This window comes from Sapajus apella, unplaced genomic scaffold (genome assembly GCF_009761245.1).
Source record: "Sapajus apella isolate SASKATOON/1434 unplaced genomic scaffold, GSC_monkey_1.0 scaffold42, whole genome shotgun sequence".
In the NCBI taxonomy this organism is placed as follows: Eukaryota; Metazoa; Chordata; class Mammalia; order Primates; family Cebidae; genus Sapajus; species Sapajus apella.
The window spans coordinates 15,226,567-15,248,650 of record NW_022436982.1 but is presented as its reverse complement, the minus strand read 5'-3'; the positions used below and the strand labels follow the sequence as shown (position 1 = coordinate 15,248,650).

General features: G+C 38.5%; 1 protein-coding gene across 1 annotated transcript in view; it reads left to right on the top strand.

Moving 5' to 3' along the window:
• Window positions 1-937: 937 nt before the first annotated feature.
• Window positions 938-22,084, top strand: part of ADAMTSL1 (ADAMTS like 1) — a 423,754-nt gene continuing 402,607 nt past the window's right edge. The window contains 1 exon segment of the mRNA XM_032300230.1: window positions 938-6,766. Within this exon segment, the coding sequence (XP_032156121.1) occupies window positions 6,704-6,766 (63 nt within the window). The 5' untranslated portion in view covers window positions 938-6,703.

The following is a 22,084-nucleotide window of genomic DNA, read 5'->3' as shown; positions in this document are numbered from 1 at the left end:
TTATCTGTGGAGGATGATGTCATGGAAATAGAACTGAACTAGGAATCAGGGGCCTTGGATTTATGTATTACACTTGGGTTTACTGTATGAATATTACAACCATAATTCAAACCTCAACAATTAAAACGATAATTTTCTCTATGTCAGAAAGGCTACAAAAGACAGTTTATTCATTGCCAGGATTCTCTGTAGCATTGTGCATTGCATACAGTAGGTGCTCGGTAGGTGTTTGTTGAATGTAATTCAGTAACCTCTGAGATCTGTGCCATAAATTCAGCAGTGTAGAACAAAGAAGAACAAGGACCACAGGTTTGAGGGTGGTGAACAAGTCTACCCTCCTGGTCAGCTCAGTGCTCTGCTACAAGTTCTGTTCTATTTTGTTTTGTTTTGGGGGCAAGTGTCTTGGAATTTGAATCTAAATTATTATAATATTTTTCCCAGAGTTTCATTAGAACTTTCAAATGCAGAAAAATTGAGAGACATGTCCAGTAGCTATTTATATACTTATATACACTTATATAATATATATAATTTATATAATAAATAATTTATATATAATTATAACTTATATAATGATTTATTATATAAATCATTATATATATTATATAAGTATATAAGTAATTACTGGATAAATTCTTATATACTTATATAATTTATATAATTTATACTTATATAAATTATACATATTAATTATATGTACTATATAATATAATTATATATTATAATATATATTATATAAATTATATATACTTATATAATATATATAAGTATATAAGTAGCTATTGGGTAAGTTCTTATATACTTATATATGTAAGTATATAAATTATATAAGTATATTATATATGTTTATATAATTTATATAAGAAATCAGTTGTATTGTACCAATACAACTTCTTATATACTTACATACATATTTATATAATAAATCAGTTGTACTATATCAATACAAGCCTCCTACTTGTGTCAGGCTCTGAGCTGGACACTCTACAGACCTCTCACTCTACTGCCCAAAACTGCCCAGTGGTGGTGAACATAACTCTCATTGTTCAAAAGCTTAAAACAGAGCAAGCAAGCAAACAAAACAAACCCTAAGCTTAAAGTTTCAGCAATTTATTTCCTTAAAATCCTTCAAGTAATAAATGCAATAGCTAAGATTTGAACTGTCTGGCTCCAAAAACTGAGTTCTTTCCATGATACCAAACAGCCTCCAGAATTCCTTTCTGCTACTGTCTGGGGTCAGAGATTTTAATCAAGCACCTACAGTATGAGAAGCCCTGAATGAAGCCTTAGAGGAAGAACCATAAGCTGAGGCCCTTGGGGCTTCAGTCAGCTGGAGATGAATCAGATCAAATTTTACAATTGTTGAGTTCGTCACATAAGTAACATGCCATGCTAGACACTTTGCAGGGAAAGAGAGGAAGACCGTGGGACAAAGAATCTAAAATCATAATTTTTGCCCATTAGACAACCTGCAGTAGTGAATCAGACTGAGTAAAAGCAGGAGTCTTACCTTTTCTACTTTCTCTCTGCTTACTCTGTTCTCTGCAGCTGTAAAGCCTTTCCCTAGTTTATTTTCATCACCTAAATGTCTGTGTACATCTCAAAGCCTTTTTCAATTTCCATTTTCCTCTACCAAACTCCTCACTGAGTCCTTAAATATGCAATGACATGTCCCTTATCTGAATTCTCATGGCCTTTTGCTCTACTAAGAGGCAGTATAGCTTCATGGTTATGAACACAGATTGCTTGGGTTCAGATCTTTGCCCTTTCTGAAAATACAATTTGGGCAAGTTCTTTACCTCTGTATGCCTCAGTGCTCTCTGTTAGAGGGGATATATCAGTCAGGACTCTGTTGCAAAGAACAGAGTTTATTCTTGCTAATTTAAGCAGAAAGTGATATGTTACCGGATGTTAAATAACACACATTTGAATTACCAAAGAAAAAGACTCTAATTTGAGCTTTCTGAAGATTCCAGTGCTGCTTTATAGAAACACATCACCGTGGGAGTGATGTGTTAGCTGCCTCTTCCATAGCCAGGAAGTCATCTGCTGAATGGAAAAGCTGAATGAAATATCAAGAGCTGCAGGAGCCACGCCCACCTTCCCTGATTCAGCTAATAAATGCATATCCCATGCCTGCCTCTTGACACCTGCAAAAATAGTGACTGGTTAGCATAGTTACAAGAAAAACCTTATTGCTCTGTAGCCATTTTTACAAGCAGAGAGAGCAAAGTGTAGTAGCCTCTGCCTTACTTTCTCCTTCCAAATCTGTGTAGTACTTCAGAGTGGCCAGATCTCAATTCCATCCAGTACCCTAGCTGCAAGGGAGTCTAGGAAATGTTTCTGGACTTCAGGCATGGTTGGGATGAAGCTGGCTGCTAATCCACCATTAAAAACACCTATATGAGGTTAATAAATATACCTAACCCATAGAGTTGTTGTTAAGGACCACATGAAATAATAAATACAAAATATTTAGAAAAGCACCTACACATGAAAGACTCTCAATACGTAGCTATTTTCCTCTGTCAACATCTCAGATGGCAGTCCTGGGGAAAGTCAAACAGCCTTTGATAGAGTCCCAAATTTCCTGCCTGCTAATAACTTTGCTGAACCTACTTTCTATGTAAGAGCACTGATTTCGTATCTGCAGATTTGGGATAATAATCACTCTCTACGTCCTAGAGTTTCTGTTCATATCACATTAGATCATGTGTGAAAGGTGATTTGAAAACTACAATGAATGCTCTAATGGCTTTGGTGTTAAATGGATTCTAGGTGAGTTGGCAAGTTGCAGAGTAATGCTCACGTTCCAGTTCTTCCCTTGAGAATAGCAGTCTGCTTCCTATATTTTTATCTTGTTCACCCTTACTTTATTTTTCAGAATTAGCCAGGGAAATTGAACTTCACTGCATCCCTGTGAGGAAAACAAGGCTCAGATGCTGCCATAACCACCTCCTTAAAGAGGGGAGATTAGGCCTTGCCCAGCTCTTGAAATCCTCCCAGCCCTGAGTTCTTTCCAGGAGACCCTGTGTCCTCTATACACTGGTTTCTGCAGCTGAAGAGCCAAGCAAAGAGGCTCAACCTGAAGAAAGAGACAGGTGGCTCCAGAGCAAGACTTGTAACGAATTCTCCCCAGGGAGAGAAATACCGAAAGTTTAGCTCACTCTTTCCTGCCATAAAGCATACTGAATGTTAACAGCTTGCTTCTGTCCAAGCTGGTGTTTTTTAAATTAAGTATTGTTAAATCCATACCGTTTGGAATGACGCTTCAGACAGCCCTGACACTCTCTCTCTTGCCTCTGCTTTCATTTCACCTAATACGTTGTGCATGAAGCCAGTAGCCAGTATTATTCGGCTGCCGTGGCTTCTGCTAGTGCTTCTGCTCACACACTTGCAGACGGCTTTAATTTAGATACCTGAAGAGGAAAAAAGGAACTCGGCCAACGCCCTGCTCAGATGCCATAAAGGGCCTTTCTCCAGCTGCCATTTGTATGGATCTAGACTGCCTCAAGTTTATGTTATTTTTCCTAGGTGCTGAAAAAGTTTTAGAAATGAGAAAGTTGAGAGCCATAGAAGCTGGAGGCTAAAATAAGATACTTTCCATGGTCAGGTAACATATACCCATAGTAAACCCTGGTAGCCTACATCTGCTGCTCTCCTGTTCCTAGAAACATCCCCCTTCAACCACATCACTGCCAACATCTGAATATATGTGTGTGTACACATCATATATAGATATAAATGCCTCTATATGAAAATGAGATGAGGGTGGATTTAGAGTCGGTGAACCGTGGCTCAATGGCCAGTTCTAGCCAGTGAGGCATCAGTCTAGTCAGTTAACTTTTTTGAGCCTCAGTTTCCATGTATATAAAATGGGGGTGATTACTTTATTTTTAAAAGTAGTCATAAAGGTCAAATGAGATTGTAGATGTATAGTCATTTTGTAAGCCATAAAAATAGCACATAAATTTTGGCCATTATCAAAATTAGCTCATTACCAAAACTTTCCCCCATCACCTTAACCCGACTTGATTTTGTTGTCCTTTTGCTGAAGTGATAGTAAATTTGTAATTTCCCCCGCACTGTGTAACTCTGGATGTGCAATTGCTTTTCCTCCTTTCTCTGGGTATTCCCAACAAGAAAGAAAATGCTGTGAGGAATCAGAAGCATGAAACAGTGTGGTGGGCATCCTCCAGGCATTCAGTAGATGATTGAGGCCTTGACTTTAAAATGGTGTATTATCCGGCGACTTCACTGAGGTGACCATCTTTGCTATACATTACCATGCCCATCAAAACTCCAGGGCAGACATTTCTGACTCAAAATACCTAAGCAGTATTTATTTGCAAAGCAGAAAGGAATCTTGTCTAGCATATAAGTGGTTACCAGTTATTTTCTGACCGTGCCGATTTTTTTTTTTTCTATTTCTCTACAAATAGAATCTTGTCATTAGCATTGGTGCTACTATTCCTTCTCCCATTACCTGTTCTTCCCTTTGGATATGCTTAATGAGCAGGGTTTATGTGTGAAGAGGGAGGAGGTGGTATTAGGTAAAATGTTCCATTAATAGAACTAGTTGAAACTCTTCAGTTAATGACTGTGATAGGAGGGAAAAAAATAAATCCTTTAGCAGAAAGCTCTGGTGTGTAACAGAGAGACACATGTAATGTAGCTTTATGAATGAAAGTTTATTTCAATCAATCACCTTTCTTTAATGTGATGAGGATTTCAGATAAAAACAATAGTGGAGAGACAGTTAAGCATTTTTATATCTACTTTGAATACTCTTTAGCTTACAGCATTAGCTAGTTTTTGAGAGATTTGTAAAACTAATCTTTCTGAAAGGGAAAAGCATATTTCAAGAATAGGCCCTCTTTGTTATGGATTTGTACTATCCATTTTTCTAGGTCCACATACTTAGGACTAAGAACAAAGGTGAATCTTTGTATGACCTTGACTTTCCTAACAGCTTGAAAATAGGATTTTTAAAGTTTCTCTCTCTTTAATTGGTATACCATACGAAGTAGGTAATCTGAAGTTGAACAACCTGCTTTTCTTCACCTTTTTGAAAAGCAGCCACAGCAGGTATATATATAGGCAGACCTGCCTGTATTCACATGCCCATTATGGTTTGATCGGGTTCTCCATATCTGTGAGTTTCATACCTCTTGTCAGTATTTTTTTAATAACGAAAGGAAAGAACATTAATTCTAAATGCCTTGTACCTCCACGGCATATATTTCTGATCTATCAGGAGATCTGTAAAGGGAAAACATCCTGGTGACACACCTATGGCAATGTAAGGCCAAGGCTTCTATTTTGTTCTTTCAAAACTCAATGATTTCCTTTGTAGATAAGGGGAAATACATCCTTGTTTGACACTTGACACTTTTCTAAAACTGTAATAAAACCTTCCTCTGGTAGAGTCAAATCTCGCTTGCTGGTGGATTAAGCAGCTTCAGAAGCTTCCTGACCTTCTCGTTGCTGTTGCCGGCCTTGTCGTCATTTCACTGCTCATTAGCTCTTCCTTCAGGGCTGGACTGGCCTCCAAGGTCATCCTGTCCAACCCTCTTGCAATAGTGGATGGAAAAATGAGGTAAAACTCAGTTCAGCCTTTTCTGCCCTATAGCAGCTCTGATAAAGGATGTGGGTGAGGTGCGGAGGAAGCCGAAACTTGGTTAAAAGAAAGTTTGGGGATTAACTGAGGATTTAATTCATGCTTTCTTTCTCTCCTGTGGCTAAAGCAGATAGTTGAGAGTTGGCAGTGCATCAAAATCGGGCTGCTCCTCCACCCCAAATTTCAGCCCCACTCATCTTGGGGTCTTTGTTGAGGGTTTCTTTTTAAAGAGGGGGATCTAAATTTTTAATTGTGCCTTTAGAATTAGTAAATCTTAAATGCCTTAAATTGTCACTTTATAAAGAAGCAACTTGCTTTGTTGTTGTTTCCAAATTAAGTCTTTAATAACACAAAATAACTTATGCCACTCTTCAGGCTTAGGGAGGAACCTTCAGAAAATGTATAGCGTATTTCTTTTCCAAGTCAAGAGAGAAAGTAAAGAGGAACTTTCTGGAGGAGAAATAAAACAGTTGTACAGAACACGTTTACAGGGCACATTAAGTTGGTTTTTGTCTATGGTTCTTTCCCTTTATGGTATATGTTATATATTGACAGGGATTAAATTTCTCTCCTGAATGGAACAATACACAGTCACAGGGAGCTACTGTACTTTACAAAGCAACAGACATCAGCACAGGCAAATGGCAAATAGAAATGCATCTCACAAAGAACTAACCAGGTCCATGGTAAGCACAGTGCTTGGCTTCATCTTTTGCAATTCTGCATCTTTTGCATTTTTTTGCATTTCCCTTCTCGCTGTGCTGCTCGCTCGCCTTTCTTTTTCGTCCTTTTTCCCCTTTTTTGCTCGCACTGTTACACTTTCTCTGTCCCCCTGGCTTTGTTATTCAGCATGTCTGATTAGCAGGAGCCTGATTGGCTGGCTGCCTGCTCCGAGAGAGATTCCATTCAGCTTACCCCCCACCCATCCACCCACCCACCCCTCGGTCAGGAAATGTGAGCGGGGCTGATGGAAGCTGATAGGCAGGACTGGAGTGTTAGCACCAGTACTGGATGTGACAGCAGGCAGAGGAGCACTTAGCAGCTTATTCAGTGTCCGATTCGGATTCCGGCAAGGATCCAAGCATGGAATGCTGCCGTCGGGCAACTCCTGGCACACTGCTCCTCTTTCTGGCTTTCCTGCTCCTGGTAAATGCCTTTTCATTTCAATACATTGCTATTGCCACTGAGTCTGGGTGCTGGGGTGTGTGTGGGGGGTGTGTGTGTGTGTGTCTTTATGTTAAAACTCCAGCTAAAATGATTTACACTATTACAAAGAGAAAACTCCTTCCAGAACTTTTAACCCCAACCTTCCAAGCAAGATAAAGTCCGCAAGACTTTCTGGAATTGGTTACTGCTATATAGTAACACTGATACTGAGACATGAACTTTGGGATATACTGCATGGAGTTTGGGAGCTCAGGACTGTCTACATGGTGGTGTGTATGCTTGGAATTTGGATAACAGTCATCCTGAAATCAAACTCACTCACTGTGGTGTTCCTGGAATTTTTTGAAGGATGGGCTTTGCGGAGCTTTCCCGTGCTGCCTTTTATGAATTATTTTCCCTCTATGCACATGTACTACAGAACCAGGTGAAGAGGGGAATGAGAGCCTCTTTGCAGCCAACCCAGATTATAGCTCATAATTACCGCAAGTCATTTATGGATAGAAGTTAATGCTAGGATTTATGAATTGAGGATTATGGTCTTTGATCTCAAATTTACTTTTAAAAAAGAAAAAAAAAAGATGACTTTTGGTATGGCTGATTACCACAGTCGTAGTGATAAGATGCTCTGCTCTTGAACATCAGTACACATTGCATTTTTTGACTCAAAGTAAATGTTCCGTTGTGACTCATACTTGGTTTTATGGGCAGAAAATGAACATTGACTGTCCAAAATAAATCTACACTCAAAATATTAATAGCAATGCACATTTTTTTAAACCAGAGTGTTCTGGGCAGGCAGCTTAGTAAGCCTCATCTGAAGGTTTGATTCCAAAATTTGCACACACTGATCCAAACAAATGTGATTGTAGCTTTCCCTGTCACATTTATAACATGCCAGAGCTTCCTCAGATGGTAACAAGGCAAGAAGAGAACCAGGTAAAAATGTAGCAAATGTATAGGTTGCATTGATTCCTTGATGGGGAAAGAATGTTTTGTTCTGATTAGATTATGACAAATCTGATCTGCACGGTAATTTTGAAGCAGGGAGGCAAGCCATTTGGTACAAATTGAAAAACTCAAACTCCAGGAAGATTCATCACATAGAGTAATCAGAAAGAGATTAAATATTTTATATATTCCCACTTCTTAAGGATTTGCATCAGGGTAGCTAAGAAATTATAATGCTGCAGTGCAAGTGCTATAAATATAGAAATATATTTTTAATTTTTCATAGAAATTTAAAGGCAAACCACATTTTAAGCATGAATGGACTGTAAGTTTTAGCTATTCTGAAAAATATAAAGAACAGAATGTTTAGGTATGCTTTATGACTTGTGGAGCAAGCGATTTATGAAAGGTGTCTCATTTTTTCCATATGGGATGTGTTACTTGTATACACCATTAGTTTGTCTCATCTTTCCTTCTTTGTGATTTTTTTTAAGTGTGTGTTATTTTCCCATTAAATTACATCATAAAGCAAATTACCAGTACACATTAGATTTTTTTCATATTTTCATATGGAAGTATGATCTCATTATACTTGAGTAAAACTTTCCCATTCAGGAATAGATTGTTTTGCTATCCATTTGGTAAATGCATTATATCCCTCTCTGATATCTTGAATATTCATATATGTATTTGAACATATAATTTGACTTACCTGGAATGAAAAGGAGTATATCCTTATTTCAGAAGGACTTAAAATCTATCATGTTTAAATTACAATAATTATATTATGAAGATAAAGTAAAAACAAACCTAGGTTTGTTTTATGCCTGCATTTAAATGAATTGGAAATCTGGGAGTTTTGTTACAAAAGAAAGAACTGACTGGTGTTTATATAAATCCCTTTGCAAAGCAATAACAGCATTAATAATAGCTGTCGTGTATTTTGTGTCTGAACGTGCCAAACACTAGCCTAGTTCTTTGAAAATCATTACAATGAATCCTTACAATAATCGCACAAATAAGATATTTTTAAACCCATTTTGCAGATAATAAAATAAGCTTATGTTTGAACCCAAAGGTCAAATAATGGAAAGAATACAACATGTTTGCTTTGGATGGTGGTTGTAAATATTTAGCAATAATGAAAGCAGGGGTACAGTTTGGCCTGTATTCTTCATTGCAGATATTTAGGCTTTTTGCAGCATCTTAATCATTAAAGATATGTACTATCTCATGAGCACTTGTTAGACTTCCTCATTAACTGCCCCTTTAACATGGTAGCCAAAATTTAGTTATTGGCTTAAGAGAAGGTGACCTTTAGCCTACTCTGTACCTGGCTTAGAACTAGAAGTGTGGAATCATCAGCTTAACCTTCAAGCTTAATAGAGAAATTGAATAGAGGGGCTTGTTTTTCCTATAGTTGTCATTCTTTTTTTTTTTTTTTCTTTTACACATTGCAAGGATTCTGTCTACTTTTGGGCTTATTTTGGGCAATTTCTAAAGGTCTGTAACTTAATTGGAAAACATCCTGTCTAGTTAGTGGCTAGTCCAGTTTCTACCTTACCAAAATAGACTTCATTTCATTGACAGCTGAATCATCTGTAGCATGATTTGATTCTTGAGTGTGTACAAATATTGAAGGTTGTTCAGCCTCCATTCTGTCAAAATGCTTTCCCTTGGAACGTGTTTCTGAGAGAATGGGCTTCCTGTGTCTTGAATCTGTTTTAGGTTACCACCCATATTTTCATGCACAGAGCATATATCATAGATTTCTCTTATATTCTGGACACAATAGGACAGAAGTACTGATCAGGAGATTTCATTTGATATTCAGGCGAAATTAAGCTACATAATGCCACTTTCCCAATCCTCCCATCCTGCTCTCCTATTTTTATTTCCCCTCTTTTGTTCCAATTGTTAAGCTCAAAAAGAATGTGGAAAAAACCATGACCGGCCATTGACATATGTGTCCATCTATACTTGAAGTCAAATCACTTCTTGTCAGAAAGGCATTTGATCAAATTTGCATTTGCCTTTTCTTTCTTTTAAGTAGTTTTAAGCTCTTTCGCCTGCTATTGTGAGGGTTGCAAGAGTAACACTAGGAATTATAATAAAGTACATGTGTTTTTCTGTTGAATTTCTTTTTCGTCTCTGTACTAATTTATACATGGCAACTAGTCAAACACAATAGCCCATTCCCTTCAGTCCTCTGGCACCCTCTTCCACTATTATCTAAGTGGATCTATCTTGGATGGGAAGAAGCACCATTAGCTTGTGGAATGAATGTTAAGTCCGTTATTTACAGCAGAGTGTGGCCCGTTCCAGCAGCATGCGTGTCCGTGAGTGTTCATGTGCATGCATAGGCACTTTTCTGTAATTGCTCATTCTACATCAGTTTCTTATCCCCATGCCTAGATTGCCTTTAAATCAAGCTTGAAGACCCTTCACATAGATCGACAGAACACAGTGAAACATTTAAAATTTAAAAAACACTTTCTTCATGTTTTTGTGAAGTTTTTTGTCTAGATGTGGCCAGCTACGTTTTTGTCTTCTCAAGCTCCTGTTTTTAGTGTTTCCGTGTGTTCAGGACCGCCTTCTGACTACCATCATTATTTTCACATACACCAGTTCTGTCGCTTCATATAAGTTGAGGGAAGATGAATGTCCAATAGTGGTCACTAGTGAACTACAGAAGAATCCTGTTACCCCGGAAAGTTTTTCCTTGAAAAAGTGTATGGATATTGAAGCCTTTTGAGAGACAAAGAGAATGAATAAATAAATGCATGTATGTGTTTGGATATTTGTATGTATTAATACCTGTTGATGCCCCTTTGCTATTATGTATAAATAAATTGGAAAGCAGTCCTCTGGCACACCATGGGGCAGGCTGTTACTGAAACTTAGTCGCTGCACAAAGTTTATTCTTGTGTCCTACTAACAAAATTACAGTTAGCATTTGCAGTTTTTATCGGTAAAGTGTGATTAACCTATACAAGTCACTCATTTTTTTTTTAACTTAGTTTATTTGGGCTGCATTTTGCTTGGGGATTATATTAGTATGAGACATGGTCTGGTGTTTTGGTTCTCCCATTTATTATGGCTTAATCAGAATATAATTTTAAACTCTTCCAGGAAAAATATAGCGTCCTATGAATTTCTGCTTTTCCCGAAGCACCTTGTAGAGTATCGTGTAGATACAGTTTGTGAACCAAATTAAGAGAAAAAATGACTTCCAGAGACTATCGGAGGGTTAGTTCTTCACATGATCAGTGATTCCTAAATTCATATGTGTAGTTCTGCTTCTTTGGTCAAGTGACACCCCTGCTTTTAATTCATGTATCTTTCAGTTTCCAGGAATGACACCCTCTCAGGTCCAACTACATAAGTTTAATTGTGCCCTCCTCTCAGTAAGCATATTCTGCTGTTTTTGTGGCCTCATGAGTAGAGTGACCCAGAAGTGACCTCTTCATAACATGAGGACCAGAGCCGTTTCTTGAGTGAGAGCATTCCTTGAATCACCATGAATAACCCACTGGCTAAGTGTGTTGAGATAATCACAGGAAAATGTGTGTAAATCAAGTTTTACAGTCTTGTCGTTGTTACTAATTTTCTTCTTGTAGAGAGCTGGCTTCAAACTTTGTGTTTTTACCAGAATGAGACAAGTGCATGTCATTTTCTGTCTACATCATAAAAACCATACCATGTGGTTGAATTTTGGCTTGATTGGCAGTGCTGGCTCATGAGTGGCTTAGGACTGGCATACCAGAGGTGATGTAAGTCCTAAAGGATCCTAATTGAAATAGGCCAGCACAGCTGTGTGGGGAGCCTGCCTGCTAACTGGGGTAAGCTGTTGCTATCAACCCCTTCTTTCCATGAGCTCAAAAATAAATGACTAAATCTCCCCAATTCCCGAACTCCAAGATTAAAACCTACATTGAATAAAGCTTAACTGTTCTGTTTTGCCTCTCAGGGACTCTGTTAACTGGAGCACCCAGCGCGGAGGGCAGTTAGTTAAAAGTTTTCTGGCCACTTCAAGAAGATGCCCAATGGCTGAAATCTGCAGCCAACAGTGACCTTGGGCTTTTTGTTTATTGTATTTCCCAAGGAACTCAGTATTTATAAATCCATTTAAATGTTTTGCTATAAAGAACACTTTTGAAGAACACATTCACAAGTGCTCTTTGTTTTGATTATAGAAATATATTTTATCTCATGAAGTAACTGTAACCTTTATTAGGAGACATACTGTAATTTCTGTGTTCATATAGCCCCACCCCAAATTCTACCCATATATAGCTATGTGTAATGTCAGCACTTAGTAACTGCTTGTCAGAAGGCATAAATAATTCATTCTAATCTCTAAAATATTTTATTTGTAATTTTTGTAGTTCTTGGGCTACTTTGCAATTATCTGTGCCATTGCCCGTCTCCTACTTATCTTATACTTCTGTCTGCCCCACAAAGCTGTGGGGGACAGCAGAAGGACTGCCTTGTTCCTCCTGCCTCTTTCAGAATGCCTGGTAATTCGATCTCAATAAATGTTGTTGAATGAATAAATAAATGGAAAAATAAGAATGACTTGGCAAGAAAAGGTGAAAACAGGGAAAAGTACAAGTAGAAAGGAACAATGTCAGCATTCATTTTACATGTGAAGCGTTTCACTATTTCTGGTTTGGGTAAGACCAAGTCAACAACCCTAATAAATGCAAAAGAGGTATATATTCTGTATCCCTTTCTCTGCCTCTTAAATATACACAGCCACACACTGAACAACAATTAAACAACAACCCCTTTTGCTCTTGTTAATTAGAATGAATCATTTTGCATGCGTCATATATTTTTAATCCATTTAGTTTTCAAAGATTTTTCCTTGTCCTCAGGAAGAAAATGATATTTACATTAGTCACAGTTTTATAAAACTTGAATGTACTTATAATAAACTCTCATGTTAGCAGAGACAATGCTATGGATTCACTAAAACCCATTTCTTCTTACTACTGGGCACAGTGATAAACTGTATTTTCCAGCCTGCTCTGTGACTGGATGGTGCTATGTAATTGAGTTCTCAACAGTGAAAAATAATTAGAAGTAATATATGGCACTTTTTGGCCTGACCCCTCAGCTCTGTGTGATCCACCAGGCAGCAAACACTCTCTCTTTACCTGCCTGCTGGATACAGAGAATCCAGTAGGAAACTTCATGACTCTAAGGAATGACAAAGCCACCAAATGAAAGTCTAGATTCCTGAATGACTGCATGGAGCACAGCCCCTCAGCACCACTCTCATAGTCAACTGTGAACATTCCTTTAACTATGAGCAAGAAATAAACTTTGTTGTGTCAAAACCCTGAAATTTGGGGAAAGGTGTTGTTTGTTATATTGAAAAATTTTAAGAAATAACATATGCTTCAAATTTCGATGCTATGCATGCCGGCACTTACTCATAAGTAAGTACTAATACCATTTTCCATTTATTATATGGGAAAAGAGAACTAACAAGATGCCACATCATCCTAATGGTGGTTTAATTTTTGTGGTTTGCAATTTACTGCATACCTAAAGTGTGATAAGTAGTTGGGGGTATGTGTCAGTACTACAGGGAGAATAGGAAAATGGGTCCATTTTTCAAACATAGAATCCAGAAGTGGGAGAGGGAGTGGTAGAAAATGAGGACGGAAAACCAAAGAGGCAAGGCTGTGGTGCAACAGTTGGAATCTCCTGGGGCGGAGTGGGATCAAACAGTGAGACCAAGGACACAGAACCACACAGATCCCAGGCGAAGGCAAAGATAACAGAAAAAGACACTGAGAGCTGAAACCAGGGTGCAACACTGAAGCTGCTCCAAGGACAGAATGTCAGAAAATCAGAGTGAGCAATTCACAGAGAGGGGAACAGTCTCCCAAAGGCAAAGAAAACCAATGTTTTGTACAGTGGTTTATAAAGTAAAACATACTTCTTGAATATACCTAGTCTCAATCACGTTTCAACACATTTTGCTTAGAGGTGTCTGAGTGTCATGAAAGAACTTTGGTTTAGGTCAGGTGTGGTGGCTCATGCCTATAATCCCAGCACTTTGGGCGGCCAAGGAGTGTGAATCCCCTGAGGTCAGGAGTTCAAGACCAGCCTGGCCAACATGATAAAACCCCATCTCTACTAAAAAATACAAATATTGGCTGGGCCTGGTGGAGGGCACCTGTAATTCCAGCTTCTCAGGGGGCTGAGACAGGAGAATTGCTTTAACCCAGGAGGTGGAGGTTGCAGTTAGCCAAGATCGTGCCATTGCACTCTAGCCACCTGGACAACAAGAGCAAAACTCCCTCTGGAAAAAAAAAAAAAAAAAAAAGAACAGTGGTTTCAGAATGGAACTATCTGGGCAGCAGCACTGATTCCAGCTCCATGACCATGGCCCGTTCACATAATTCCCTTCAGCTTCTGTCTGCTCATCCATGCTTTACTGCCCAGTGCACCCAACTCTCCAGGATGCTGCAATAGGCAAAGGCGCCATTAGATGTCAAGGGGTTCCAGAAACTCTCAAGTACTATAACAATTCAAGTGATTACTCTCATTCATGTGAAAATCATTTCTCTATCACCAACTGTCTATCCCTGGGTAGTACCAGGTTCCAGTGGAGGCAGATGAAGGCTTCATGAGAGAGTAAGATACAATCTCTACAGTGAAGAGCTTGGTATGTGTTAGACATGTTGTCATCAAGAGGTTTTTTTTTTTATTATTATTTTTCAAAAAACTCTTATGTAGGCAACAGTTCTGTGATGGGCATTATTATTTTCAATTTCCCCATAAGCTGGTTCATCTTGTAAATAACTCTCTACACCTGCTTAGGCAGTGTTTGTTTAACCCTTTTATCCCTGTGTAAATGTAAATCATGGCTTCCCATAGATTATGAACATGTTATTTTCAAATTATCAGTCACTATTGATATTTTTACTGTTATTTTTTACTATTTTTAAGTTGCTTTTACTGTTTCATTAGTTCATAATATCAGTTTGTGTAACAACACACTGGAACAATTTATTAGTTAGTATTCTTTAGGAAAAAACTACTCTCAAGATAAATTGTTCTCTTTGTGAGAATTGCCATTATGTGTGACCAATATCTAGAGAGTTTTCATCTGCCCCACTATCACTGGAGAATCTGCTGCCAGATTACAATCTGTATATAGTTTCTACTACATAGTACTTTCTTTGCAACAACCAAAATCCATGCAAAAAACAAACATACTCTATTTGGAAGTACCTTTCTGTCAGTGCAATTACTGTATGAGGTTGCATCTCCCATCCTCATTAGAATTATACTTAAAGTTCTTATATTAAAATAAATGAATTACAATGAGACCACAATGACTTTGTGCATCAAAAGGGGGACAGTTGGAATAAAGGGGACGGCAGAAAAATCACGTGCATGAGCATATGCAATTTATAATACAGGAGATTTATTCCACTTCTGAGGCAAGAAATTGCTGGACTCTAATAGTTTCACCACCTGTGAATTATTTGGGTGCACCTCATAAGCGGGTTCTTTCTTCTATTTGTTTAAAGAAATAAGTGGTGTGTTTGCCAATTCTACACTACATTAATTTTCACGGAGTTTCCATTTTCATCTTCATTGCTTTTTCAGATTTTTTTCCAAAGCTTCTGCCATTCTCCAACTAAAGCTTTGGGTATTTTCCTCTTCAATTTTTGTCCAGGGACTTTCTCTAAGTCAATTCAGTTTGTTGGCATAAATGTTGGGATGAAAGAGTGTGATAACCTAAGACATCCTGACATAAATTCCAAGAGCACTAAAGAAAAGAGACAGGAAATTGTGAGCAACCTATAATAAATTCAAACTGTCCAATAAAATAAATATACCTCACTTTGCTTCCATAGTAAGACATGGTAGGGTGTCTGATTTCTCGGCCTCCTTTGCTGTCTGTAATCTCAGTCACCATTTGAAGTCTGTAAGAGTATTGTTAGAATATTGTACTTCATGAATAGAACCAGAAATGAAAAAGAGTAATGGAAACAATAAGAACTCCTACTGTTCAGGTGTGCTTAAGTGAGATTTGGAGGGAACGTTTTCAGAACTAGCTGGTTCTTTTATTCTACTTGTTATAACCATTTGTCACTGAGACCTAATGTAATTTTCCTGATATACCACACACTTTTAGTTTTTATTTGGGGCTTGTAGCTGGTCTGAGATAACAAACATGCTTTGAAATTATTGTTATGAAGTTAATTGGCATTTAAGTTCCCAGCCCATAGATTCATAGCATTTTAGAATTAAAGGGAATCTTTGATGCATGTAGAATGTGACCTCCGTTCACTGGGATCTCTTTGAAGGCAGGAGTTTGGTTTTATTTTGTCCTGGTTATCTTTGTATCTCTAGAACCAGACAAAGAGTTTGATATAGATAACATATTCAGTGTCAGTTTGTTATTTGAATAAATGAATTAATTGCCTATTCCAGCCCTTTCATTTTACAGATAATTTAATTTAAAATATAAATGTCTGTAAAGAGATTTGAGTCATATTTACCAGGAACACCTAGTACATAGGATCCAGATACTGGAATCTGCTGCTGTTTCCTTTGAGTCTGTTCTTCTATTGAGTTCATTCTCCTGCTATTATACCGTGTGGGCCCCTTAAGGATCTTTAAATAACAGCCATCATGCTGGCTTTGGTAGAAAGGGATTGAAATGTTGAAATATCACATGCAGAAGGAACCAAGGATCAAATGAAGCTGCTGCAAAACAATCTTGAGTTAAAACTCAAGGACCATTGTTGGCTTGTATATATCAGGATGACTTGCAAGAACAGAGAACTAAGATCCGTAAAGGATGGCTCTTCCCTAGAGTTGTGTCAGACCAATAAGACTCATTTACCTTGATTCCCTATTAATAAAAAATGTGGATAATTTGGTGATATATGTGTGAAAATAACTTCATGTGGGATCTTGCATGTAGCAGGTCTCCAAGAAGTGCTAGCTTTCTTCCCTCCCTCAGTACAAAAATGCATCTTCATTGAGAGTCTGCTCTATCTCAGGTGCTGTGCTAGGTATTGGCTATGCTGTGTTGAACAAAACAGACATGGTCCTAAAGATGAGTCATTCTACATAGAATATCAGTAAGGATTTGGGACGGGGTGAGGAAGACAGGAATTAATTGGCCAGTACTTTCCATCGGTTTTATGTTGCTGTCATGATACTATATTCTTTAAACTGTATATTTAACTATTGCTGATGTAAGGTGGTTTCTGCCTAAAGAAATAGACACATTAATTCATTATTTATAGTGATTCAAGAAAGAATGTGTTAGAAAAACTCTAAATCTCTAAAGATTTATATTTAAGGTCATTTCTTTGACTTATGCCTTTTTTTCCTGAAATCCTCTTTTTTTAGTCATAATGAAACCTAAGCTTAATGAGTATATTACTTTGTCTCTGTGTTTATTTGATACATAAACACCTGTCTTTTCAATCTAGAGCTATGCTAAAGTAGTAAAACCTTTAAACCACTTCCTCATTCGAGGGGATAAAAGGCCAGTCAGCTGCATATAGAAGGCTAATGACAGTAGGTTTTCCTGCAAAAGGTTTGCTAACTTCAGTTTGCTGGTGCTGGGACTTTTATTAAGCAGGAATGTTTTGGCTACAGGCTCCAGGATCTTGATTTGAAGAAACTCGATCAGTGGGTTTTGCCCATTTGAGAGTTCTAGATGATTTAAAGCAGTGATTCTCAGACTTTTGGATTTCATAGACTATTAAAATTTCAGAAAAAATAAGGCTGGTTGGCAAGTAGGTAGAAGGTATGAAAAATAGAGACAAAGTTTCTAATTTTTTGTTTTGTTAACTAAGGACATTAATAAAATAAATTTCTATCACCATAGTTTCATCAATAAAATAACATCAGTTAATACTAAAGAGAACACTTAAGTTATCTAATTCTAATTAAGTTATCTAATTCTCATAAGAACCCTATGGATGGACTCATAACAATTTTCCATCTTGACAAGGAAACTGAGGCACAGAGAGTTTATGTAACATGCCTAAGATCACTCAGGAGGGGCAAGGTACAGATTTGAACAGAGACAGAGTTCATTCATGTCTCAACTCTCCCATTTTCTTTCACCAGTATCAGAAATCAAAGGTCATTTGAAAAAGCCAAAAGTCCCAGGTACATGATTTCAGAAGAAAAAAATAACTAAACACATTTAGCTTTCTGGAAAACTAACCAATGTCCTTATTCTCTTTATTCTTTGTGTCAGCACATACTTTGTCATGGATTGGCCTGCTCTCTGCCAGTCACTTTTCTTGAAACACAAAGATGAACAAGACAGTCTTACTCCCCAGGAAGCTCACAGGCACCAAACAAAGTTTTAAAAAGATAATAGACCGAGCAGAGCATATGAGGTTCTGTAGCAGCACAAAGAAGAAAACAAAGAACGGGAAGAATGCTGGCATTTTTCTGTCTGAAGTGTCCCAGGCACTGTTCTAGCAGAGGATAACTCAATGGAAGTTCATCAGGCAGATATAAAAGAGAGAAGAGGAGGCATCCCAGCAGAGGGACCTGCATGGGGAAAGGTCCATAAGAAGGAAAGGGAAGATAAGCTCAAAAAACAGTGAGTGAATCCCTATAGCTGGAACATAGCCAGATCATGCAGGGCGTTGCAGGCCACATCTAGGAGCTGTGACCCAAGTTTTTGTTTTAGAAAGACAGCTGTGATGGCTACATAGGGTGGAAAGGTCTGGAGAAAATAGGCCAAAAGTTACAAGATTATTACACTTCTCCTGGTGAAAAGCCACAATGGCAGTAGCAACTGCAGCAGCAGTAGTGACGACAAAGAGGAGTAAATGTCCAGCTTTAAGGCTTCATAGTTACTGGTAGCAAAAACCTCGTGTGGGCCCTCTTTGCTGTACATCTTGAGGCCTCGGAGGCTCTTATAAAATGCCAGCTGGATGCTAGGGCTCTTTCAGTCCCACTGTTTAGCATAGAGCCAGAGCCTGGAACTAAGTAGGTGCTCAATAAATGTTTGCTGAATGGAGGTGTGAAAGAGTCAGTAATTTTATTCAAGGCCCCCCAGTTAAAATTTTTGACCTACAGTTAGGGATTATTTTTCCCAAATTATCAAAGGTCTTCGGGAGCAACAAATATATCTGTATCATAAAAAGTTAAGAACTTTCTGTCACTCAGCAAAGTGTGAATTCAGGCCCAAGCTTTCTGAAAGACTGCCAAACTGTTGTAACTTAACCCTTTATCTATTCTCAGTGAACTTTTCAAAATAGAGGCTATTTCAGAAGGGCACTCCTGCCCTGGCCAGCACAGTGGCTCACACTTGTAGTCTCAGCACTTTGGGACACCAACGCAGGAGGATCGCTTGAACCCAGGAGTTCGAGACCAGCCTGGGCAACATGGCAAAACCCAGTCTCTACAAAAAGTGCAAAAATCAGCCAGGCAGGATAGTGCATGCCTGTAGTCCCAGCTACTCGGGACGCTGAGGTGGAAGAATTGCTTGAGCTGGAGAGATGGAGGCTATAGTGAGCTGAGATTGAGATTGTGTGACTGCTGTCCAGCCAGAAAGTGAGACCTTGTCAAAAAAAAAAAAAAAAGGTGGGGGGAAATCCTGTGGTTTTTTTTGAAAGCTTTACTGCCTCATGTAACACAAATCTCATAACATGGAGTCATTTTTGTACCTTTGAGTGATTATTGTAGTCTGATGCTGTAGTATTTTCCCATGTGTGATCTTTATCCGCTTTCTCACCAAACAGTATCCTACTCCACTCTTTAGATTCATGTCACAATTACGAATCTTTCCATGGGTTGCCAGCAAATCTCTTTGCCCTAATGCTTGCTGCTTTCCAAATTGTCTAATATGGGCTCCACATGTGAAGTTCCCTTTGAAAACAGCTAAAAAACACCAGGAAAAGATGTAGCATTAAGGGTTTAAATGTATCTGCCCTTATTAAATATTAATTTTGGTCTTCAGAAAATAATCAGCCTAGATCTGAACTTCCTCAGTTTATCATTTCATACTAAAAAACATAATCTGAAAAAATAACTCCTAAGTTTTATTAAAGTGAATTAAATGCCACATAAATTCTTTATATTGCTTCTTTATTAATCAGATTGCTAAGGCGTCAGATTTTTAATCAGGCATTGGAATCTCATATGTATAGAATTTCTTCTCCTAATTATAAACAAACAGTCTCCACGGTGCACGTAGCTCTTTACACAGCATTAGTGCAAAATTGATATAGCCTGGCCTCACCTCATAAAGTAGATTTGCTTTGGAACAGCATCAAATGGGTATTTATGTTTTAAATCATAGGGTCCTTCTGACTTTCATTCTAATTTTGGATACTTACTCTTTTACTTTCCTTCCTCCTTCCCTGAAATTGACTGCAAACAGCATAAAAAATGTTTTTAGACTTAGCAAAAGGGGAAAAGAAGTTAATTTCAGTCTCCTCCTAGGTGTCAAGTACTGTGCTATTTGTTTATGTACGTTATGTCATGCAAGCCTGCCCACAACCCATTTTACCGAAAAGAAAACTGAGTACCATACCTAAAAGGTGATACGAATGTCTCAGCTTCTCGTGTATGCGTATTCAGTGCTTACAGCAAGCAAATCACGTTGAAATATGCACACAGATTATTTTCCATGTTGTTTGAACTCCGTTTTTGGCCTTGGTTAGCAGGAGCCTCCCCAGTGTGCTGAGTGATTTCCACAGCTTCAGAACCAAGTTCACTGCAGTTCACAGCTCATACCGTATTTCATCGATCCTAAGATACACGTTTTTTTTTTTTCTGATTCTAGACACTTGAATACATCTCATAATTATAGCAGCTATAGTTTAGTGGGTGGCATTTTTAAAAGGTTTCATAATGGTGTATAAAATAATAATGTCACTTCAATCTATAGCATCTTAAGTTTGTTGCAATGCTCTATCAGAGTCTTTCCAATATCTAATCAATGGGAGCAAAGCTAGGCTTAAGATTCAGATGCAGAAACATGATTGTGGAACCCTCTCACCCCCTTTCCTCTGATGTGGATTTTTCCTGCCTTTATTTACTCATCTCCCCCGATCTGAGGCCCTGGAGAGAGTCTCTATGTTGGTCTTACCTTAGATCTGTTCTGACCCCTACTAAGGTCAAAACCCTCTGCCGAGGACCTCCTTTCTTCTTGATCTATGGGTGCCTGTTTCCTTATCTGGAAGCAAGGCAGATAAGGGAGTTCAGTAGCTCCCACGTTTGGTCAGTAGCCAAATCAGCTGGACACTTGTTAAAATTATGAAGGTTCAGGCCCCTCCTACTTCAGTGAGCATAGACCTCTGCGTATTTTATTAGCTTCCTAGGTAATTCTGATACACATCAATGTTTGATAACCACAGAAATAGTGGTTAAGAGATAGACTGCCTGGATTTCAACCCTGGTCCCACCTGTGTAACCCTTCTGTCATTTTCTGTGACCCAGTTTCCTTGCCTGTAAAACAGGGATCAACAACGGTATTTACCTCAAAGGATCATTGTGAAGTTTATTTATTTATTTATTTATTTTTTATTTTTTTTTCGAGACGGAGTTTCGCTCGTTACCCAGGCTGGAGTGCAATGGCGCGATCTCGGCTCACCGCAACATCCGCCTCCCGGGTTCAGGCAATTCTCCTGCCCCAGCCTCCTGAGTCGCTGGGATTACAGGCACACGCCACCATGCCCAGCTAATTTTTTTTTGTATTTTTAGTAGAGACGGGGTTTCACCACTGTTGACCAGGATGGTCTCGATCTCTTGACCTCGTGATCCACCCGCCTCAGCCTCCCAAAGTGCTGGGATTACAGGCTTGAGCCACCGCGCCCGGCTCATTGTGAAGTTTAATAAAGCAAGTCATGCAACATACTCAGCACAGTACCCCACACAGGTAGCAGGTGCCCAATAAACATCAGCAATTCTTACTCTCTCCCTGGAAGGCCGAAATTCCCCTACCTCATTCCAGAAACCAACCTCTTGTCTTTCCTTGGATTCTCAGCAGCTGATAGTTTTCCCTGGTAACTAGAGTCTTCCATGCAATCTCAAAGGGACTGAGAAGAAAAACCAAGATTGCTTTTGAATTTGTGGGATCTGTAGCCCATTGAAGCCAGTAAGTCTAAGATAGAATAAAGATAAAAGTGGATTCAAGAAAGTCATCCAGTGAATGCACTTACAAATGCTTGTCTAATTTAGGGCTCTCAACCTTCGTTTGCATAAACATCACCTCAAGAATTCCAAACAAAATATCTGGGTGGCTGGCAGCCTCCGCTTACCCCAACCCCCAACAAGAGATTCTGATGCGGTTAATCGGGGAGAGGCCCAGATACTGGCAATTTTCCC